The 24,277-nt window shown below is 53.5% G+C and overlaps 1 protein-coding gene across 1 annotated transcript in view; it reads left to right on the top strand.

Moving 5' to 3' along the window:
- The window catches only part of TMEM104 (transmembrane protein 104), a 60,339-nt gene that overhangs the window by 29,399 nt on the left and 6,663 nt on the right, over positions 1–24,277 (top strand). The window contains exon 9 of the mRNA XM_006869683.1: positions 14,464–14,557. Coding sequence (XP_006869745.1) covers positions 14,464–14,557 — 94 coding nt within the window. The remainder of the gene's footprint in view (positions 1–14,463; positions 14,558–24,277) is intronic.

The following is a 24,277-nucleotide window of genomic DNA, read 5'->3' as shown; positions in this document are numbered from 1 at the left end:
CCTCACCCCCACTCGCAGCATACTCAACTCTTAAGAAGCCCCGTTATAGGAAAATCCCAGTGTGTCAACCAAACGGGAGAGAGTGGTTGGTTATCTGTGACTGAACTGTATGGTGCTTTTACGGAAGCTTTGACTCCAGGCTTCACTTCGCTGTTGTGAGTCTGAGGAAGTCTACTTTTATAAGTAGAACTTTGAGGAGAGTCTGCCTTTCATGTAAAGGAAGGTGCCCCACCCCCACCCCCACCCCCATACTCGTGTGCAAAGGAACAAACCTAAACCCCATTCTCAAGAGTCAGAAGAAGGGTACCTGCACAACAGTCAGGGCAAGCTTCCCAGGGCTGGTTCAGTACAGCCCTAGCGCTCACACGAAACATAGACCAGTTTGGTTCGGAAGCTTCCAAATAGGTCTCCGTGGGGCGCTCTCACCCCGCTGAGGACCTTCTGCGCTGAGCTTTTTCAGGACCGGTTTGTACCACTTCCCACTGACAACAGCAGACCCACCCTGAGCAGTGGCCACAGCCACCTTGCTTGGTGACTGGTGCACTTGGGGAGACAGACCCCGGTGCGCCTCTCTCCCCAAGGCCCCAAATCTGGTCCTGACCACAGACTCAGGGTGAGCTTTCAAGTCAGTCCCCCCAGGAGCTCCCCAAACTTGGCAGCCCATGCCATCTTTACCCTCAACACCCCGTCTGCTTTCCAACCTCCCAGTTCTGAGCAGAGAGTGAAATATGACCCAGTAGTACCATGGAAGAAAGATTTGTCAGACTGTTTTCATTAAGAATACCACCCCCCCACACACAAAAAAACCCCACCGCCATCGAGTCCGTTCCAATTCACCATGACCCTATATTCATGTTTCAAGACTGTTTTTAAGTCCTTGTGGGAGCAGACAGCCTAATTTTCCTCTGCAGAGTGACTGGTAGGTTTGAACCACTGACCTTTTGTAGTGTAGTTAGCAACCTACCTCGTAACCCACTGAGCCCCCAGGGTTCCTCCTTTATTACAAAGCCAGATGTCTTCCTAAATGACACCCAGAGCCTTGGCAGTGACTATTTCAGTAAAGTTCTCGGCTGGTGGAAAAGCATCTCTCATGTACAGAGACATTTCTGAGTGCAGGCTCTCTAAACTTCACCCTGGTCCCAAGGAGAACGGAGGAGCCCAGGAACCCCAAAGAGTTTAAATGCTGCAGGCAGAGTCTGCACTAGGCCGATCTGAGCAGCTAGGGTGCATCTTAATGAGGATATCTGATTAATTAACATGAGCTTAGGATGTCTTGTGGATTAGTCTCGAGATGAGCAAGGTATACATTTTAATAAGTCATCAGGTACAGAAACAGACCCACAGCGGGGGCAGCTGAGTGGCAGTCAGAAGCAGGGCACGTTTCCTGTGGCTGCGGGGAGAACGTAAACCAGCTCTGAAAACTTTTACAGGAACATGCTGGTGGGGGGGGGAGGGGGAGTGCCTTCCCCTCGTCACTGTTGTAACTTGTGTTTCTCAGAGTTTGGTTTCAGGACCATAGACTTGGGGATGCTCGGGAGCCCTTGTTACAGTTAGAGACTCCTGGGCCCCACCCCAGACCAAATGTAGCGGAGTCTGAGGTCTCTCAGCCTAGGAATCTGCATGCTGAGCCTCCAGCTCCAGGTGCTTCCTGCATTCAGAGCCCAGACCCTCTCACTGAGCACAGGTTCCTGCTACTCATCCTGCATGACCAAGCAGAGGCCTCCCCAGCCTCCCTGATGGCGCTTCCTTCCAGGGGCGCCTGTGTCTGTTGTGTGTGTGTGTGTGTGTAAAGACTGTTCCAGGGAAGGGGCCTGCTATCCACAGGTCAGAGCCTGGCCTAACAAGATTGCCGCTGAGACTTCAGGTCCTAAGCAGCGGAAGGGTGTGCCCAGAGAAAAGACCCCAGGTGTCCCCCTGGAGGCTGCTACTTGCTCTCCAGCTTCCTGGGAAGCTACTGGACATGGGCAGGCAGTCCCCTCCATCCAGCGCAGGGAGAGGTAGCAGGGGGTGATATGTGCTTTCTGTCTGGACAGCGCTCGTTAATCAGCCAACTGACAAGGAGCCTGGCTCCCTCCTTCCCCACCTCCAAGGTTACTCAGTGCCCAGGAAGAATCCTGCTCCAGCCCAGCCTATTTCGAGGTCAGACGTCAGCAGGGAAGGGGCGGGGCTAGCTGGCAGGCTCCCGTGTTCTGGCACCTGACTCTACCCCCCCCCACCCCCCCAGCTGCCAGCCCCATCCTCTCGGCTCCAGCCTTCAGCATGGAACCTTCCTAACTCTCCTGACCAAACACCAGGCAGCTGAGGGAGGGTGAGGGGTTCTCTGACGCCCACCCACCCACCAAAAGCAGTCAGAGTCCAGCCAGGGAGGAAGAAATGAGAGGCCTTAAGGGCCCAGCCCACCCTTCACCCTCAACTGAGTGTATTCCTGACGTCAGTGGTTGGGAGCGTGGGGTCATAGCCTGGCCTCCGATACGTACAACCTAGGCCTCCAACCCACCTTTTCCTCTAGGTCTGAGTGACCTCTGTCCCCAGCCCCTGGGCCCATCAGCCAGACCCCCAGCTCTCGTTCCTTGTGCTTGCACGTGGCAGCACTTCCTGGCCCGGCCCAGGTGAAGGATGCAGTGGTTCATTGGTTCTCCTGCAGCCCAGCATGGAGAAACCAAGACAGAGCTGGGTTTGCCGCTGGGTGTGCAAGTTTCCATGGCTGGAGTGGGAGTCAGTGACCAAAACTAGCAGTGTGGGTGTTTGCATCTGGTAGCGCAGGCAGAGGGGAGCTGGGAGGAAGACAGGGTCTCTCCACGTGCAGAGACACTGCTCAGGAGAGAAACCTGCTCCCCGTTTCCCCTCAGGTTCCTTGGCAGCCTCCCCTGGGCAGGTGTTCCTCCTAGTTCTACACGCCTGACCCCAGTGTAGCCGAGCCATCTAACTTACGTGATGCGCCCTTGCCTGTCTCATTTGAACCAAAGAATCGTGGTGATGCTGTGGGTTAGGTGTCGGGCTGCCAGCCACAAGGTCGGCAGTTCAAACTCACCAACCACTCCAATAAGGCTGTCTGTTCCCAGCAAGACTTAACAAGTCTCGGAAACCCTACGTAGGGTCGCTGTGAGTCAAAATCAATTCGGTGGCAGTGGGTTTGGGTTTCAAAATCTGGTCAAGCTAGAACAGAGAGGAAACACCACAAGGAGAATCGTGTGAACCTCCAGATAAGAGGGGGCTGCATGTAATGCACCCTGAAATCCTTCCCTGCCAACCCAAGCATGACACCTCACCTGTTAATTCAAGCTTTCAAACCCCATTCTAAATCTGACTGCCATTTCCTTGCTTAACATCTGTTAGAAGCTTCTCTCATCCACTAGGCAGAGAGACATCATCCACTGTGGCCTCTTTCTGGAACCTTGTCCCCCAACACTGGTCACTGTCCCCCAGAGACTCCATACCCTTTCGCAGCTCCATGTTCTTCCCTAGAGTCAGAGTTGGAGGGGTGCTCACTGCTTCTGGACTGACTTGTATCTTCTCCTGAGAGGTCTTCTGTGCCCAGTTTGCCCTGTCCCCCACCCTGCCGCAGTCCCTGGGTCTGTATGGCTACCCAGCCCTCATGGGCAGGGGCTGTGTCTTCACCCCTTCATCTGTAGTCGGCACGGGGGCCTCACAGTGGCTCTGAGTGTCTGAATGGGTGGGCCTTCGTTCAGGTGGGCTGAGGCTGCCACTGGTGTAGCGTCCCCCACCAGCCCTGCTCCGGCTGTATGAACTCTGGGTAGAGCTGGAGACGGGCCACCTCCTACTCATCATTACCCTCAGCGAGGCTTAGCAACACCCCACCTTTGGGGGGCATTAAAGGTTGAGAATAACATAAAGCTGCCCAAGTGCCAGGAAGCCACGGGTGCTCACCACCTTCTGCCCCTGCCACTGTCTCCTGGGCACTAAAATGCCAGCAGGACGTTTGTTGGGACAGGTGCCAGTCGAGACTCGGGTCTGTCTCTGCAGGCAGAGCCACCAACGCCCCCATCACACCCACTCCTCCCTGTCTCCCATAGACACGAATTCTCCAGCACACAGCAGCACCTCCTTGGGGGCACGACTCCTTAGTAGGTCAGGCTGTTCGTGCTTGTACCTGTGCTTGGGCATGCTGGACCCGCCCCCTCCACCCACCTGTCTGTCTGTCTGTCTCTCACACACATGCTGTCCTCTGTAAACCCTGATGATTTGTGATCATTAACTGAGTAACTGCGTGGGTTTTCCATAATATTTGTCTTTTTCCGCCCCAAACCACAAGGCCTGGAACTCTGGCATTAATTCCCTGGCACTCTGCCCACCACCGGGTACCATCTGGCTTTTCAGCTGAAAAAGAGGCCCGTCATCCAATGGGAGAGCAGAAGGAACGGGCGGCCGTGCCAGGCTAGCGCCATTGGGCCAGGCCAGCCTCCACCTCCCTGAGGGAGCCAGCCACCAAGGGCGCCGCAGGAGGAGATGACTAGTGGCATCGTCGAGGGAGTTTGAGGAGGAGTAGGCTTTAGACACAGGAGACGGGGGTTCTAATCTCAGCCGCGGATAAAATGTCCTTAGGTCATCTGCAAGTTACTTAACTCCACTCAGCCTCAGTTTCTTCAGGTGGAGACTGATCAGTTGATGGGGTGTTGGGATTAAAAAGCTCTCAGGGGGGATTGGACACTCAGTTTTGTCTGAGTTCTGAGCCTCATCCCTGCTCCTCATGGTGAGTTGTGAAAGTTTGGGGAGAGGCTCTGGGTGGAGTCCTGTTCAGAGGTAGAGCTACCCCTTCCTGCCAGCAGCAGCCCCTCAGAGCTGTAACTCCCCCTGACACACACACACTCCCTCCAAAGGATCTGCCTCCCGGGGCCTTGAAGATAATGTTGAGGGCATTACCTGCACCAGGTGTTAGATGTCCTGAAGTGAGTTCTAGAAGGGCGGGCTCCCTCCAGGACACACTTCCAGATGGTGCAATCAGGTACCCGCTTGTACTGAAGCAGCACGTGCTTTACAGATGAGCTAGACAGCCAGGTCCCAGATGAGACACCACAGGGCACTGAGTTTTTGGGTGTTTCACCATCTGTGCCTCCAGAGCCACCTTAGGGAAAGGCCCCTGGCTGAGGAGATCATTGTCGATAATTGGGGCAGGGTGTTGACAGAAGATGCTTAGGGAAGGGACACTGTTCTTGCTCTTTCCTGGGTCTGCTCTGCTCCAGTTGTGATGGAAAGATGAAAGTATGGGGGTAAGCAGAGGACTGCAAACGGAATAACCAGAACACAGTTAACAAAAGCATTGACCCCTTCATCAAGAACGTGACCAATGTTACTGAACAGTTTGTGTGAAGACTGTCGAATCGGAACTTCACGTGTTATGTTCATTTTTATACAAAAGGGAAGCAGAGGGTTGGAGGCAGGGGTCTGGGGAGGTTTTCAGCTGTCAGACAATCACAGGCAGGTTTGCAGTTGGGGTGTTTGGGGAGCATGCCACTGCTGTTTGCTGACAGGCTGAGTCTCTGGAGGAGATAGAACCTAGGTCCTGGTGGCTGCTCAGAGATGCCCTGTGGCCTCGCCTGGTCCGTGCTCCGTTCACCTCTCCCTGCCCAGCTGACCCACAGCCACCACGCACTGACAGCCTCATGCAGGGGCCTCCCCTTCACCTGAGCTGTGCCCCCCTGCACGCATCCTCAGGGTGGTGGCTTCCAGGCTGTGGCAGCTAGAGTCCTGGCTCCCTGCCAGCCCCAGGGGTCTCACCTCATGACAGAACAGTGCTTGCCTCCCCCACCCAGACTCAGTTTCTGTGTAAGATGATTCTCCCAATGCCCACCCCACTAGAAAGAGCAGGCTGGTCTGTCTTTATAGCCCACGTTTCACATCCTGGTTCCCAGGCAGACTGTTCTAGAATTGGCCACCTGCCGGCCAGCATGTCCTGGCTTTGCCCTGGAAAGCCATACATACACCATTCTACGTGAAACTGCAAGTGAGCGGGGCCCTGCAGCCTGTCCGTGGCCTCCCTGGGGCTGCCCCGTGTGATTGGGTTGGTGGAGTCTTGATGTGTGTTGTTAAATGCATGCTGTTTTCCCCAGTGTCTTAGTCTCCTCTGCGGCCTGTATGCCTCTAGAATTGTATACTCAGCTCTTCTGGCCTCAGGACCAGTGTCTGTCCCCTGGGCAGCTCTCCTGCTCCCAGAGTGTGGTTGGTTGTGAAACCCTCGCTGTGTGGGGTCAGGGAGCCCTGGTGGTGCCGTGGTTCAGGGAGAATGATGGGGCAGCTCAACCAGCCCTACAGGGGCCGTCATTGGTCGGAACCGACTTGATGGCAACAGCTTTGCCTGGTTCCTTTCGTCTGTTCTGTAACTTAAGGGCTGCTTTGGGCCGCCCTGCTGGGATCTTCACCTGGGGTTTGTTGTTGCTTCTCTGGGAGATTCAGCATCCTCCAGCAAACACTTGCCTTTTGAGGGGGTTACAGATGACCTGTCTCACTGAGAGCCAGCCCACGCTGCTTGACTTGAACCAACTTGGTTTTCTACTGAAGGCTGTCATGCACTAATAGCTGGGTTGGTGTATAAAGTTGCTCTCTGATACCCAAGAAGCACACAGTGGTGTAGAATTTTGTAGGTACCTCCTGACTTTCAATCCGCTCAGCACATAGATCCCAAGTCCTCTAGGGGAGGACCGTGGGCCTGGGGGTGGGTGGATCCAGGGAAGGTACTAGTAAGTACCTTCAGGCAGCCCATCTGGGAAGGTGGTGGTGGTGATGGTAAGTACAGTTGAGTCCGTTCCAACCCACAGCGATCCTGTGTAGGCTTTCCGTAGAGCAGCTGGTGAGTTTGAACCGCCGACTGCTGCTTACAGGGTTATCCTATAGCGCCACACCTGGACTCGGAAAGGTGATGGGCAGCAGATACCCGGCCTGCCTGTCTTTATTCCTCAGTCCCCACCATGTCTGAGGGGTCAGAGGGGGAAGGTGGCAGGCAACCAAGGACCCTGCCCCTTCCTCTCAGATCCTTCTCCTTCTTCAGGGCTTGGATCCTGGCAGCGTCTCCATCCTGTTGAGTTGGTGTCTGCAGCCTGGCAGAAGTCCCCCTTCCCACAAGGCACCTCTCCTCACCCGCCCGTCACTCGGGTAGTCCTTAGAGACGGTGACCGCTGGTCCTCTGCCCCATAGGAGAATGTCCCTTCCTCACACGTTTCAGATGAAGGTGCCACTCTTCTCATGCTGGTGTGGTGTGTCCCTTCACAGATGAGCTTAGCTGCGATGGTTCCAGGGACTTTGTGCACACAGGCTGCTGCCTGCTCTCAGTCACGGCAGTGGTCCTGCCCCCTTCGGTCATTTCTACGTGCCGTCTGACCCTGTTTACTCAGGATGAACTTGGACCATTAGTTCAGTGGGAGAAGGTGTTCCTGCTGGGTGCTGTGAAGTCGAATCCGACTCATAGTGACCATGTGACAGTAGGAGCACCTAGACGGTCATCTTTACTTAAATAACAGCCAGATCTTTCTCCTGCAGAGCCAGGGGGTGGGTTCAAACTGCTTACCTTTGGGTTAGCAACCGAGCATTTAACTGTTGTATTGCTGGGGCTCCAAGGTAAACCCTATTGTCACCTAGTCGATTCTGATTCATAGCCACCGAACACACAGAGTGGAAATTCCACATAGGATTCCCAAAGCTGTATGTTTAAGGAAGAAAACTGCTATGTATGTCTTCTGTGGATTCAACCCGTCATCCTCTTGGCACCTTGCGCAGAGTTGATGGAAATGGAATGCAGATAGCGTTGACACCGCGGTCTTTGGGCAGGAGAACCTAGCATGGCTTCAGTAGGACCGTATTTCCCCACGGGGGTGTTGGGAGGGACCACAGGGCATGATCACCGGATGCGTGCTAAGACTGACCGAGGGCAGGCGGGCAGGACTGACATTTACTGAGTGCTTTCTGTGCCCATGTGCCATGCAGAGGAGTTAATAACTCACCAGGGTCCCACCGTTGGCAGTGGCGGGACACCCCCATTGTCCCACTCGACCTCAACGCGCCTCCTTTTTGCGGCTGAATCCCCAGACGTTGTAATTCCAGTTAGAGAAAACGTTTAAATCCCAAACTCAAATGTGCACAGCCACTTGAGAAATAAAAATAGAATCCTCGAGCGTTTCTTCACGGCACTTCAAGGGCCTGCTTAAAGTTCACATCTCATCTAGGACTGCCTCATGCTGAGTTGCCCCACTAACTCCAATTAACTCCTCACCCCCAGCTCAGCAAGTGCTGCCCCGAGTCTGGGCACTGGCTCGCAGCTCTTTTCACTTGAAATAACTGGAATCATGGTGGATTACAAGCTGAGCTGCTAACCACAAGGAGAAAGATGAGGTTTTCTGCTTCTGTAAAGATTTGCAACCTTAGAAACCCTTCACAACGTCACTGTGAGTCAGAACCGACCTGGCGACACACAGCTACCGCCACCACCAACCTGCAGACTCTGCAGAAACTGGTTCCCTGAGTCCTGTGTGCCAATCTGCATGCCAGTGTAGCGATCTATCCCTCACTTCTCAGAAGTTTTGCTTTATGCCTCTTCATTTTATGAAAGATTCTCATTGGTTCGTTTTCACCAACTAAAAAGAAATCCAAAAGGATTTGTTGTTGTTGCTTTTAAGGAAAAAAGGCGAAAAGCGAAATGAGCGTTTAACATTTGTTTCTTGGTGAGCTGTTAGAGAGGCAGACCGCACCAGAGCATGGAGAGCGGCATCACCACACTCCTATCCGGGAACCACGCTCAGCATCTCAGCAGCAAGCCACCACAGCTCCAAAGTCTGTCTGTAAATGCTTTGTGAGGGGGCTTCAGAAAGTTTGTGGAAAAATGGAATAGAAAGATAATGGAATTTTTCCACGAACTTTTTGAAGCCATCCTTCTCTGTTAGTGTGGTTTTATGTTTCATGTGTGATTTGGTACAATTTGGTTGGTCAGTTTTTGGGTCTGGAATCGCTTACAGGTTTTCCCATATAAATGAGTGGTAAGTGGTTCTTTACTTTGTGCCATTTTGGCTTACAGGTGGATTCATGGGAACACTCTACTCTGGGATAGCAGGGAGAATCAGCCCGTAGAAGTCAGTGTATTTCAGCAAGATTAGGCAATGTAGCCCCAACTCAGCCTTCCAAAAGCGGCATTATGAGAATTGCTTTGTGGTCCTCTGGAATTGGCAGGACTCACACCCCAGTTTTAGGGCCAAGTGGCTCCCAGTGGATCTGTTTGTATTCTGTGTTGAGGATTCAGGAGCTACAAGGGGGGTGAGCACCTGCGGGTACCTGAATCCCTAGCATTTAGAAGCTCCATCTCATTACCCATCGGCCAAAAAGCAAACCCCAAAAAAGCCTGCTTTTGAGAACTGTATCAGCAGGCATTCGTAGGACTAGTGATCTCCCCAGGCAGCTGTTTGTAGCAGCCAGCAGGAGGGGGTTATCCTTTGACACAGGCGTCCCTGTCCAGTCCTGTTGGTGCCAGGCTTTCTGTAGGCACAGGAACAAAGCTGCACCTTTGCAGGGTTTTGACCACTACGACTTCCTGGTATGGTGCTGGGGGATAAAAGCACTGGACCGCAAGGTCGGTTTGAACCTCAAGGTCAGCGGTTCAGACTCACCAGTTGCTCCTTGGAAACCCTATACACGGTCACAATGGGTCAGAACCGACTCGAGGGCACTTAACAACAACAAAGATAGTAAAGACAGCAAGTCCCAATCCCTGGAACTTGTCTGTCATTTTATACATGGTGAAAGAGTCCACTCACCCTTACACTGCAAAAGATGTGACTCCGTCAAGGATCTTGGCTGAGGTTGTGCGGGATTGCCCAGTGGCCCTATATGCCACACAAGTGTCTGTATGAGAGTTGGGGAGGTGTAGACACAGAGGCAGAGTTAGAGGGGAGCAGCCAGATGGCCACCGGAAGCTGGGAGAGACAAGGACCATATGAGAAGAGCCAGTGATTCCAGAAGCTTGGAGCCCGAGCAGCTAGGGTTGGGGGTGCAGGTAACAGCAGAGGCCGCTGTGGTGAGCTGTGTTGTTTTTGTTGTCTTTCAGTCAACCCCTCGTACAGCAGAACAAAGCGTTGCCAGTCCTGTGCCACCTTCACGATCCTCCCTGTGCTCAAGGTGACTGCTGTAGCCACCGTGTATCTAAGTACCTTCCAACCTAGGGGCTCGTTTTCCAGCACTATATCGGACAGTGTTTTCCTTGGCTAATTTTTGGAATTTGCCAGGCCTTTCTTCCTAATCTTAGTCTGGAAGTTCCCTAAAACCTATCCCTAGGAGTGGCCCTACTGGTATTTGAAATATCCTTGGTATAGCTTCTGGCATCATAGCAACCCAACACACAGCCACAGTACAGCAGACTAACGGCCTTACTGTTGTTGGTAAGTTCTGTCAAGTTGGCTTCTACTCATAGCAACCCTGTGTAGGGTTTCTGAGGAGCAGCTGGTGAGCTTGAACCACCAACTTGGTGGTTAACAATCTGTACTTATTTTATAGTGCCATACCAGGACTTCTTATTGTTAAGGGCCGTCGAGTCAGTTCCGACTCATAGCAATGCCATATAGGGTTGCTGAGGAACTGCTGATGGGTTTGAACTGCTGACCTTGTCGTTGTCCTATAGTGCTACACCAGTAGTGCACACAGAACCCCTTCAAGGTGTTAAATTAAGAGTGCCCCTGGTACCCTCTCAAAGTCATAACCCTGCAGTGTCTTGGGCACATGAGTGGGCTTGTCTCCATCAAGTCCTGGCAGAGTTGCTAGGGAGACCTTGGAGCTCCGTGCCCTGAGAAGAGAGTGCTACCCGCAGCCCCACGTGCCCTCTACCGGGTCAGCCTTGGACTGTGTTCCCAGTGACCAATTTGACGATTTCATTAGAAACCAAAGAAATGTTCTCTTTTTTTCTTTTTTTGGCTGTAGCAGTTGGTATCCCTGCCTCCTTTAATACATGAGGCTCAAAGAGTCCTTGGACAGGAACTGAGTCTGAACTGATCAATGGCATTTGGGGGTTGGAAAATTGCTCCGGAGCCAAGGAATTTATAATGTCATCTAGGCTAGACTGGCGCACCCACGAGGATAGGCCGTCTCTGGTCTCTGGGCTTTTTCTGTCTTCCTTTTTGAAAAGGAAGAGAGAAGTCCACACACTCAGTGGCTCCTGGCCCACTTGACAGTCTGAGACAGTTTCTTCTCCCCCCCCCCCCTTTTCCTTTCTACACCCCTGGCAGCCTGGACATCACGTCCTCTGTCCTTCCCACTCTGGATGTCCGCTGCTGTGGCTGCTGCCGCACTCCCGCCTCTAACTCATTTGCCAAGGACACCTGTTCCTTAATTAGCCCGGCGCTGGGCCTCTGTCTTCGTCTGGGCTCCCTCTGGTGCCTGAGGCTCGTTCCCCTGGCAGGACTGCTGCTTGGCCGTCTGTACATCTGTGCTGTACCCTGAGTCTGCCGAGTGGTGCAGTCAGTCTGGGCTCCCGAACATGAGAAAGAAAACACCTCCCCTCCCGGCCACCACCCAGCCATGACTACCACAGCTGTCTGCTCTCCTCCATGCCTGCTCCCCACTCACAGGGAGACCTACCTCCTGTCCCAGAACTGGCTCTGAGGGTCCCAGGCAGGAGTGAGCCTCATTCTGAGTTCCTGTAGGTTCAAGCTCCCCATGGCTCATCGGCTCCAGGCTTACATCTCCTGGTTTACCTTTTCGAGGTGTGATGTGGTAAGGATACCATCTTTGGAGCCCCATCCTATAGGGTTTTTGAAAAATGGGGCCTTGTGCCATGCTGTGGTTAGTTTCGGCAAGTCGGATCAGACTCATGGCACCCCCTACATGTACAGAGTAGAACTGTGCCAAGGGTTCTCAAGGCCGTGAGCTTTCAAAAGCAGATCATGAGGTCTGCCTTCCAAGCTGCCTCTGGGTGGGTTTAAACTGCCACCCTTCTAGCTATTAGTCCTCTGCTTGGTTAATGGCCCTTTGCCTAGAAGTGAGAAGGAGAAAGTGCCCCGGGCGAGGAGTAGGGTGCAGGCATTACTGTCTGCAGCAGCGGAATTCTGTCTGTGGGGATGGTTCTGTGATACCACAGCTCGCTTATAGTTGGCCCTTCTAAACATCAGCTCTTAGTTACCCCAAGATGAGATCTGATCTCCCAAGCAAGCCACCAGCCAGCCCGGGAAGGGGGGGGCAGCTGCACTTTCCACTGAGACTTGGAGGGTTCCATGCCCGAGTCCCAGGTGCTCTGGGAATCATGGGTCAGGAGTCCAGCTTCCAGCAGGACAGTAATCTGGGGACTTTTGTGGTAAATGGCTTGTATTTCTTCTTCCCCTGTCACCTCCTCTCCCATCCTTCAAAAGGGAGAGTCGTCAGCGGAAAGTCGCTTGAAGTGGTAATTTTCCTAAATGACTTACGGGTGGTACTGCATACAGAAGATTCCTCAGTTCACCTCCCGGTCCTCTCCCTGAGCCCTTTCTGTCTCCCAAAGAGCCCTTTCTGGGCCCTGCCCACCCCCTAAGTCTGCTGGAGCCGTTGTCTCCCCCCTCTCCCAGCAGAAGCAGGACTGATCCTGAGCACCCACTCCCCCAGCAGAAAGCACTGCTTTCCAGAACTCCCCCAGCCCTGGCGGCTGCCCAGAGGCCCCACCCACCCCAGCTAATTAGAGCCTTCTCCTCCGGGCCCTTCAGTCATGCGTGTGCACAGTGATAATGGACTTGGATCAGAGGTCACAGCCTCTTCACATCCTGCTCCCATACCCAGCCCCCCTGCCAGCCCGCCCCTCACCTCACGGGGCCGCCCCACACAGCTGCGACCTCCAGTTCCCCTAGATCACAGGGCCAGAGCCCTGCTCCCCAAAGTGGGTCCGTCTAACCCCCAGCCCCCACCCTGCACTGGGCTCCTGGCCAGCTGCCCGGCTTCTCCTGCGTGTGTCATTAGCATTAACGTGATAAAATGGTCTGTGTAAATGTTAATAAGGTCTGAAACCTCTCACTGCTTCCTGGTGGCAGATTGGAAACGGTACCATTATCTTAACTCCAACATGCAGCTTTTAATGCGTCTGCTCCCTGCGCAGTCAACTTAGCACGAAAACCCTGCCCCTTCCCCAACTACCCCGCCTCATTGCCGTGCCATGCTTTCCTGCATTCTGTATTCTGTTTGCAAAGAGGGTTCCCATCTCCCCCACCCCCGCCTCTGCAGGTTGTCAGAAGTGAGCGCGTCCCTGTTCTCCAGATTTCTCTAAACATGACCGTTTTTCTTGTCATCTTCGTCAGCTGCCATGGAATCGGTCCCCTAACTCATGGCAACTCTCCGTACAAGGGGATCAGACATGGTGATGGGTTTTCATTGGCTGGCTTTCAGAACTAGATCAGACATGGTGATGGGTTTTCATTGGCTGGCTTTCAGAAATTGATCACCAGGCCTTTCTTCCTAGTCTGTCTTTGTCTGGAAGTTTCACATCATAGCAACCGCAGAGAACCATAGACATACAGGTGGTAACCGCACACGAAGTGCGTTGGCCAGGAATCGAACCTGGAACCTGGGTCTCCTACATGGAGCTTGAGAGTTCTGCTGCTGAGTTGACACTTCACCCCCCACGTCTCCTTCCTTTCCCTTGTTGTTAAGTTTCATCACGTCAGTTCCAACTCGTAGCTGCCCTATATAGGGTTTCCAAGGATCAGCTGGTGGATTTGAACCACCAACCTTGTGGTTCAAACCAACTTGCAATCCAGTGCTTATCCTACAGCACTACAGCAGCTATTTCCCTGAGTGGTTGGCCCTCTTGTTCTCTAGGCTCCACCCTCTCTTGGTTGTTGTTAAGTACCTTCTAGTGGGTTCCAACTCACAGCGTTTCTGTATAGGATTTCCCAGAAGTAGCTGGTGGGTTTGAACCACCGATCTTGCTGTTAGCAGTCCACTGCTTATCCTACTGGGCCACACCAGGACTCTTTAAGAAAGCTGAAAATACTGCAGGTTGCCAACACCCTGGGTGATCAGCCTATTCCTTGGACCCGTTAACCGTGTGTGTCCTGCTGTGGGACTCTTTGGGGTTCCCGTGCCCCCTCCTCCCAGCTGGACTGTGAGGGGCAGGCCAAGGCACATCTTCTGTTGCTTCTGTAACTTCATGCTCCTGCCTCGGATGTGATCTGTCTTCATCCCCAGCTCAGTACTGGACACAAGGGCATTCCTTAAATGTTCGCTGAGAAACACAGAGTGATGTGGGGAGGGGTGTGGATGACACCCCAGGATGATGCCTGGGGCTCACCTGGAAAGCTAAACAGACTCAGAATGTCAGGGAAAGCGTGGCTCTGAAGTTCTTGTTCCTCTGACGTTTGACCTTGTCCAAGGTGACAGACACTGTGTGACCCTGGGGGGCCTCCACTTATCCAAGTGCATAGCTGAGGCTAGACTGGGCCTCAGCGGTAGGTGGGCTACACCGATGACCCGCACTGCCCACCTGTGCCTTCCCTCACTCTTGTTTCCCTCACCTAGGCCATCTTCACCATCCTCCTCGGACCCTTCACCTTCTTTGATGTCCAGAAGACCAAGTACCTGCAGATCCTGACGTCTCTCATGAGATGGATCGGTGAGTCTGAGAAGCGTCCGACTCTGCCCTTCCTCCCGTGTCCCTCGTGAACCTTACCCGCTGAGGCCGTGTGAGGGCCCAGCCACAATGGGAATGTGGTGACGGGTCCCTGTTGGCTCGAGCCTGGCTGGTCCATCCACCTTCCACAAGGCAAGGAGGTGGCAGGTGGGGAAATTTAGTGTCACTCAAAGGTAAGCACTCTTCAAGGTCACAATATGAGGACTAAGGGGGGGCACTAGAAGCCGGCAGCCGCCTCGTTCCCATAAGACCACGCTGCGTCGCCAAGGAGCCATAAAAGCCACTGGGCCATAGGGGCAGCCACTCAGCCTCTACGCCCCTGGCCACCAGGGCATGACAGGACTCCCGGTCCACAGTGCAGTGAAGCCCTGGTATGTGGGGTCTCTGATTGCTAACAAGGTGTACTGCAGGGAGCTCCTTCACCCCTAACTGCCCCAGGGAGGGGACCTGAAGATAGGAGGGCATGGGGGCCCTGTTGCCCTCTCAGCCGGCCGACTGGGAACAGCCAGATGCTTGTGTTGTGTGGTGTTCAGGCCAGGACTGTGGGTCCATGAGGTCTGTCCACCATTAGTGGAGGGAAAGCCGAGCTTGAGCTCACCCCTCCTGACGCTCCCCTAATGGGTGCACCCCTCACCACTCCCCTCAGCACAATGGGTGTTCTGGCCCCAGTGACTCCCAGTTGTGGCATTTCCACATCCCTCCAGTTCCTGGCCCTCAGGATTATAAGGTCCCCGCCCAAGGTGCCACACCTGGGGGGTCTAGGCACCTTCATTGGGAGGGGCTATCGGCATCATCTAGCTCAGCCCCAGCTCCCACAGGAGCAAGCTCTGCAACATGACCCCCCCCCTCCTTAGGACACTCCCTCCTTAGGTCACTCCCTCCTTAGGACACTCCCTCCTTAGGTCACTCCTTCCTTAGGTCACTTCTCCCATTCTCAGTGCTTACTTCCAGGCAGATGAGGGTAGGACTGAACTAAACTGTGAGTCAGCTCTGAGACAGGCCACCTCAGGAGCACTTGAGCCCTGAGGCCTCTGTAGCTGATGTCAGCGGGAGCAGGGGCACCCCTGCCTCGTTACCTGGATGGTCTCTGTTGTTAAGTGCTGTCAGGTTAACTCCTACTCATAACAACCGCACGTCCCTCCTGGCCCTGCGCCCTCCTCACAGTTTTTGCCGCCACTGTGTCAGTCCCGCTTGTTGGGGGTCTTCCTCTTTTTCCTTGACCTTCCACTTTACCAGGCATGATGTCCTTTTCTAGGGACTGGTCCCCCTGATAGTATGCCCAAAGTACTTGAGACGAAGTCTAGGAGCGTTTTTGCTATCCTCCCAGGACAGACTTGTCCAGTCTTGTCGCAGCAGTCCTGGTATGTTCAGTATTCCTCACCAACACCATAGCTCACGTTTAGCAGTTCCCCTCTGGCTTCCTTATTCACTGTCCAGCTTTCACATGCATATGAGGTGATTGAAAATACTGTGGCTTGGGTCAGGTTCACGTTAGTCCTCAAAAGAGACATCCCTGCTTTTTAACACTAACAAAAGAGGTCTTTTGCAGCCGATTTGCCCAAAGCAGTAATACATTCTTTCATTTTTGACTATAGCTTATTAGGCATGGGTTGATTGTGAATCCAAGTAAAATGGAATCCTTGACAACTTCACTGTTTTCCTCTGGACAGTAGTTGGATAAGGAACTGTGGGCTAAGCTAACCACAAAATCTATGGTTCAAACCCACCAGCCACTCTCCAGGAGAAAGATGAACCTGTCTACGCCCATAAAGAATTAAAATCTTAGAAACCCTAAAAGACAGTTCTAGTCAGTCTTACAGGGTTGCTTGAGTCAGAGTTGACTTGGTGGCACTGGATGTGGTTTTGGGTTTTGCTGGTACCTGGCTGGATAGAATTCATCCTCTCCCCCACTGAGTTGGTCATGGGCATTGGTCCCACATCTTCCCAAGTCCCAAAGCATAGGTTACGTGACCATCAGGGGTAAAATGAGAACTCATCTGGCCAACAAAGGCCCACACTAACCCCAAGGACAAAGAGTTGAATGGAGACTTCCCAGTGTGAATGGGTATTAGCAGGTATCTTGTTGGTGTCCAGGGAGCACAGGTACCAGCATCTCCCTTCTGTGTGTCTACTCCTGGTGACCTTCAAGAGGGAGTGTCTGGAGAAAAATGTCCACCCTCCTTGCTTCCCTTACCTGTTCTGCCCCTGCTGCCCGCCCACTGTAGCAGGTTCCCAGGCCCTGAAGGGATTGGCCACCCTTCACCTGCTGCATCCATGGTGGGGGTCATCTCCTAACACTGGAGCTGAACTGTCTCCATCTTCTCCCCCTCATCTGGGGCACCACAGGGGAAGAGGGAGCGAGGACTCTGCTACCCTCGCTGATGTGATAGGTTCCCGTGTCAGCCCTGGGGGTGACAGCCGCCCCAATAATGATAGTTAATGACTTCCGTGGTACCCCCATGCCTGTGCCCACTCCACTGCTGGTGAGCAAGATGTTCATTAAGAGGAGAAGGTTGTAAACAGGAGAAGAAGAGACTGGTGGTAAATAAAGAGGCATTCTCTCGGTGTGGGAGACAAGATATTCCCAGACGGATAGGGGTTAGACCCCATTCTCACCTGTCGCCTGGACCTCCGAGGCATCCCAGAGCTGATCTTGGTTCCACTTAGTTCTGCTGCCAGTGCCCTGACCCCCCCCCCCGCACCAGGACCAGACTCGCAGAGTACAATCGGCTGCTCAGTGCCTTTACTGTGTTTTGTTTTTTTAACTTTTTATTTTGAATTCAGTGAAGATCTGCAGAGCAAGTCAGCTTTGTGGTCAGTCATTCTTCACAGTTCATACGCGTTTTGTTTCATGTCGTTAGCGGCAATTCCCACAGCTCAACGCCATTCATCCCACTTCCTCCCCGTGTGTCCGTCCCATTCCTGTTCCTCCTCCCTTAACCGGTCCTCTCTTCTGAACGCTGACCTTTGACAAATGCTGGTCTTTGGACCTCAAGTGGTTCATTATTCTAAAGGCGTCGGTACCTCTCTAGTGTTATTGTTCCTCCTAGAGACCCTTTCTACTGTTGGGCTGCAAATTGAGTCTGGGGGTTGCTCACTTGCTTTGGAAAGGGACCACCCTTTCTCTGGCGGGGGACTGCCCCCTCTTGCTATTTGCCTTCTTCTTCTCTCTCTGGAGCGCTCATCCTCTCACAGCCCTGCCTTCACTAGGTCCCCCAGCTCAGGGCTCCAAGGCAGAGATCGGCTTGGGAAGGTCATCCGCATGCGTGTCTCTGGCAGTGACATTGTTGTCTTGACAGCGCTGTCTAATGGGTTGTTTGCCTCTTGTCTTCCTGTGATCCTGGAGATAATCAAACATCAATCACCACTTCAGCAAAGCTTCTCCCCAGTGTGCTGGGGGTAACAAAGCCTCGGCATCATTTGCTTCTGCCGGACTCAGGCCTCTGGGCTGAGAAAGCAAACCTCTTGACCCAGAGGCCTTATGAGAAAAGATAAATGGCCCAGCTGAGTAAACGCTTAAACAGAGCTTAGCACCCAGTTCCATTTCCAGCCATTGCAGCCACCTGTTTCTCATTAGATCGGTGGAAGATGCCATCCTGGTATTAACCCCAGCCACTCACCACCATCTGTGGTGCCTTGTGTGTTGCTGCGTGCTAGACGTTTGGCCACACCTCTATTGTGCTCTTAACTGATGTTTTAAGATTTAGGAGATATTAGAAGGAGCTCTGGTAGCATCGTGGTTACAAATCGGGCTGCAAACCTCAAGGTCGGCAGTTCGAAACTACCAGCTGTTCCGTGGGAGAAAGATGAGGCTTTCTGCTCCCGTAAAGATTTGCAGCCTCGGAAACCCTGTACAGGGTCGTTATGGGTCGGAACTGACTCCACGGTACTTAACAACAGCAGAATGGACTCCAGAGTCCCGGTGTGGCGCTGTGGGCTAATGCGTCAGACTGCAAAGTCATTTGAACTGTAAGGTCAGTGGTTCAAGCTCACCAGCTGCTCCTCGGAAGCCCTTTACAGGGTCACTGTGGGTTGAAATCGACTCGACGGCACGTCACAACAACAGAATGGACCCGGTTGGCAGTTAAAACCTACCAGCTGCTCCTCGGAAACCCTATGAATGAGTCAGAACCAACTCAACAGCACTTAACAACAACAACAACAACAATGACAGAATGGGACCACCACCCATCTGTCAGTCAGTCGGTGGTACCGTGATGACTGGAGTGTTGCCAAGATGCTGGAAGCTTGGTCCTTGGGATTTCAAATCTCAGCAGGGTCACCCACGGCCGACAGATTCAGCAGAGCTTCTAGACTCAGATGAAAGGCTGAGAAAACACACTTCTAAAAATGAGCTAGAGAAAACCCTGTGGATCATAACGGAATAATAACAGTGCGCGATACAGGGCTGGAAGGCAAGCCTCCCCCCACCCCCAGGGTAGGAGGCAATCAAGACACACAGTAGCCATGATGGCCTCAACGATCATGAAGACTGAGAGAGCAGTGGCCCCTTCTGTGGTGTGGGAAGATCACGATTAATTTGAGATGGCTTCTGGACAAACCCGAGGTGGCGGGCAGCGTGGCCTGAGCAGAGCGATGGGGCAGATTTGGGCAGCTCCAGGGCCTTGGCCACTGCCTGGGAACACAGGCTGGATTCCATGAAGGGTGAGTTTTCTCTGACCCAGGCTCACCCCGGGTAATTTTTTTTCTAGAACTATCCCACAGATGTGAGCACAAGACTTCTCAGTCCGCGGGGCTGCCTTTTCATCCCGCCTTTGAAAAGTAGCCGAGTGGCCCTGCCCCCCCCCCACCTCCTTTCCCACACTGCCCAAGGTCCTCCCCCTTGCAGCCTGGGGTTCCGCTTTTCCAAGGGAGCCAACTAGCTAACTTGGGCTCCAGGAAGACAAAGAGGAAAAATGAGTACCAAAGGGACCGGAAAATCATAAATAAATGTGCTGAGCCGGAAACGTTCATGTGCTTAATTAGGAATTTGTTCTGCCATCTGTTGAAACGAGGCCGGCGAAGATTGCAAGGCTGCCCCCTTCTCACTCCCCCTGCCCTCCCCCTGCTACGCAGTTCAGGGTCCTTGGAGCTCTAGATGCTGCTGAGGAGCCTTTGGGCCAGTCCTTCCTCACAGTCCCCGTCTGGGTCCCAGGAGCACCCTGGAGTCAGAGTCTAAGTGGTCTTTGGCAACAGCATTTGCCCAGGATAAAGGGCAGAAAACAGATGAACGGCAACAAGATTGATTCCTACGTTTGCTCCCCAAAGACATGCTGGGGCCACTGGGCTGGTCACCGGGATGCCTAGGTCTCCGACCCCTCTCTCCCACGTGGGAGGAACTTGTGTGTGACCGTCTCCAAGTGAGACTGTCACTCAAAGCTCAGCATGTCCTGAGTGTCCTGCATTGACTCACCCCCAGCATCAGTTGTTTCAGAACCACCACAAGTGTTGGGGTCAGGTGAGCTGGTCAACAGGGTACTCATTCTGACCCCCTCCTGTGGGCTCCCCCCCAATCTGTGCCGTTGACACTTCACAGGGCGGGTGTGAGGACGCAGAGGGAGGTGTGCAAAATACTTCACAGTGACTGGGACTGGTCACCATGTCCACCATCTCTGTTGCTTGCTGTGTGCTCAGGGTGACCTCAGAGAGTCTTGGACTGACTAGAGATCAGAAAGTGAACTCGGTCACCTCTCACAGGGGCTGTGACACTAGGGGTCCCATGTAGATCTTAGTGTCACTGGTTGGCTCTCCTACACCCCAGCTCCGGTCCCCACTGCCTTCCCGGGGTGCCGTGCCTTAGAGAAGAGGTCACTTCTCAAGGAGCTGTCTGACAGTAGCAGTGGGGGCACAGGTAGGAGAGATGCTGCCACAAGTGTTAACCCTAATGCCCAGCGGCAGTGGCTTCACGATGCCTAGACTCCTCCACCTGGCACACGCCTACAGACGCCTCCCGCTCGGGGCTGTGAACAGCTGGCTTGACTTGAGCACCCCATTTGGCCTTATTAAAAACCAGCTCTTTCTAATAAAGGCAGCTCTGAGCGCCGCAGCCGCCTCGGGTCTGGGTTGTCGGGGACCCACAGGGCGCCTTCCAGTCTGATTGAGTATTCAGAGCAGACACACCGCTCGCCTGGTTCCCGTCTCTGCCTTCCCTACAAAGTGGGTCAGCTGCTGTCCTCCTCTGAGTCGTAGTGGATGAACTGAAACCTGCGTCTCAAAGTTTCTTGGCCCCACTGGTCCTACCTGCCCTTGCAGGTGGCCCAGATTTGTATTCCAAATAGAGCCAGCAGGAGAGGTGGGACTTGCTGTCGGCAGCAAAGGCAGGAAGTCCCCAAGAGCAAGCCTTGACTCACGAGAGGCAGGCTTTCACCTGTCCCCACCTGGTTGGCTGACTGCCCCAGGATGTTAGTGATGGGGTCTTCATGATCTGCCACCATCCTCAGCCCACCTGCCTCCCTCAGTTCCACAGGCCACCTTGATGTTCGAACACCTCCCTGTGGGCCCCTCACACAACTGGTGCTTCTGAGAGGTCCAGGAAGATCCCCAAAATGGAGGGGGCTCCAGGCACCCAGATAGCCTTAGTCTCCTGGGGGTGGCTTCTGAGAACACATTGTCTCACAGGTCTTTGAGGGAACTGTCTGGGGTGGTTTCCTGGTTTCTGTTGTTAAGCACTGTCGAGTCGATTTTCATCTGCCCCGTAGGGTTTTCCAGGCTGTGATCTTTACCGGAGCAGATCACCAAGTCTTTTTTCCAAGGCACCTCTGGGAAGACGCGCGCCTCCAACCTCTGGGTTAGCAGCCAAGCACTTCACGGCCTGCACCGCCCAGTTGTTTGTTGATAAGTGCCATGGAGTTGGCTCAGACTCTTAACAACCCTGTATAGGGTTTCCGAGGAGCGGCTGGTGAGCTTGAACCTCCGACCTTGCTGTTCAAACTGACTTTACAGTGCAGCGCATTAACCCACAGAGCCACACCGGGACTCCATAGTAGTGAGGCGCCATCAAGTGGATTCTGACTCACAGTAGTGACCTTGTCTGACCGAGTAGGACTGGCCCAGAGGGTTTCCTTCCTCAACTGTCATCTTGACGAGAGCAGATCACCAAGCTTCTCACCCTCAGGGCTGCTGGATGGGTTCAAACTGCCAACCTTTCCATCGGCAGCTGAGCGCTTAACTGTTGTACCACCAAAGCTCGGGTAAGCTGCCAAGAGCCCTTGGCATTACTTTTCTGCTCATCCTAGGGGGTTTCAACAAGTCTGGAAACTTCCACTTTCCCACGAACGATTTGAAGACCTTCATAGGTGCATCTGCCTCCCTGGTCACATAATCTCTGCTTTCCCCTTTTTTTATAAGACCCTATTTCTGACGGGATTAAGATTTGGACCCGCCGTACTTCAGTAGGACGGCCTATGCTAATAACAAAAGAAAAACCCCATTTCCAAACAAAGTCCTATTCCCAGGTAAATGGGTCGGGATCCTCACCATCTCTGTGGGGGCACACAGCAGCTTGATGTCAGCCAGCCTGGGCTCCTTCATGCCCACTGTCTGCCCACTGTCTGCCGACAGCAGCAGCAGAGGACTCTCCAGGGCTGCCCAGTGGCCAGCAGTCACTGTTCATAGCCACACACGCAGCATCCTGTTTCATTTGACTCTCGGTTTCGTCCTGTTTTCTCTGTGAAAGCAAAACCCATGTCTCAGCACCCGGGAGTTTTGTCTTGTGGCTCACAGGGTAGCTGCGTGGACACTTAGTGTTGGAAAGTCACCAGCCAAATGCTGCTAAGTTACGTCTTCCATTAGCGACCCCGGCCCGGCCCTTTGAGAAGGCCCCGTCTTCCAGACTTCTCTCTCCCCTCAGCCACGTTGTTATCAACCCCTGGTCTGCGGATAGCTGAGGCAGGAACCAACCTAACCACCAGAGGACAAATCCTGCTTCACCAAGGAGACTGATGTGCTGCCGCCTGCTCACAAACAAGACAGGGGAAGTGAGTTCCAGGTAGCACAGGGTCAGGGAGTGATGGTTACAGCCACAACCTCTGGCCACAACTGGCCTTCCAATGGGAAGGGAGCCATGTATACCTGCGGAGGTGACGCCACTCACAAGCCCAGAGCTCGGGAGTCTGTCTTCCTACCAGGGCCTCCAGACGCCCTTGTCTTCTCCTCCCTCCTTCCTTCCCTCCTCCCCTGCCATCTCTGTGCATGGCACTAGGCTGCCCTCGGGAAAGCTGCCGGTGTCTGCGTTTGTTTCCAGGTTGCAGGAAGAAGATTAGCCAGCCGGCATCCAGGGTCCTGGGCTCCTGTGGCCTTGGTGATGTGCTGAGCTAGCCCTGACAGCTTCAGAATGAAAAAGTTGACATCTGCCCTCCTGAGCGCCCCTCTCCTTGACAGTATGGAGACATTGAAGGATGAGAGGAAAGACCAGAGCTCTTGATTCCATACTTAAGATTTGATTGCTTCCGAGACTTTAATACCTGCCTTTCATCAAGCATCCTTATCATGACCCCTGGAGGGGAAGGCTATGCTCCGAACTCTTTGGGGTAATTCATTCGGCCGTGGGGCAGTCAGTGCTCAGGCCTGGGAAGTGGATTGTGTGAACGTTCTTCTGGCTTCAAGATGATGAGCAGACAGCTGGACTCCTCTACAGGGGCTGACCCAGAGCAGGAAGAACTTAAGTGATTTTTGCTGCTGCTGTTAGGATCCACATAAGGTCTTTCTGGCCCACCATAAAATCGGAACCCAAACCAAAGTTATCCTGGGGAATGGGGTGGCAGGTGGTAGAGCTGCTTGCCTTTCCCAAAGGGAGACGAGACTGGGTATGTCTGCCCTCTAGGGCAGGAAGCCCCCACCCCAACTCACAGCCTGCTTTTAAGTGAGAGGGCACTCAAAAGGGGGGACCCAGGTGTGTCACAGAGAATCCAACCCACCCACAGTCCCCTGATGGCAGAGTGAGAGACAGTTTGGCCACAGGTGGTATCAGGAATGCCAGGTGACGAGGAGAGGAGACAGGAACATGTGCCCCCATCCAGCTGCACCTCGGCCTCTGGGAATTAGCTGAATCCTGGGCCAGAGGCAATCGGAGCAGATGCTCTCCAGAGGGTTTGTGACAGCTGCTCAGCCCAACTGGGGAAAGTGGAATCAGAGTCTGGAATGTGGCCCCCCCAATCCCTCCTTAGGACAAAGGTGAATTCACTTAGAGCTGAGGACTGATGACATTTCTCCCACCTGCCTGGGGCCTGTGCTTTCAGAATGGAAGATGGAGTTTTCTGTGACAATAAAAATAACACTTTTGAGCCATTGCTGTGGACCAGGACTCCTCCTGGTGTGGCACTGTAGGATCAGCACTGGGCTGTGAACCACAAGGTTGTCAGTTCACATCCACTGTCTGCTCCTCAGAAACCCTATACAGAGTCACTATGAATCAAAATCAACCTGCTAGCACTTAACAACAACAACCACAACGGTGGCCCAGGCTCTGCCCACATGGTGCCTGTTGGCTTCCTGGTCCTTCCTTCCTGGTCCTTCCTGATCCTTCCTGGTCCTTCCTGATCCTTCCTGATCCTTCCTGATCCTTCCTGGTCCTTCCTGATCCTTCCTGATCCTTCCTGGTCCTTCCTGATCCTTCCTGATCCTTCCTGGTCCTTCCTGGTCCTTCCTTCCTGATCCTTCCTGGTCCTTCCTGGTCCTTCTTGGTCCTTCCTGATCCTTCCTGGT

This window comes from Chrysochloris asiatica, unplaced genomic scaffold (genome assembly GCF_000296735.1).
Source record: "Chrysochloris asiatica unplaced genomic scaffold, ChrAsi1.0 scaffold00132, whole genome shotgun sequence".
NCBI lineage: Eukaryota > Metazoa > Chordata > Mammalia > Afrosoricida > Chrysochloridae > Chrysochloris > Chrysochloris asiatica.
This window is presented reverse-complemented; position numbering and strand designations above follow the sequence as displayed.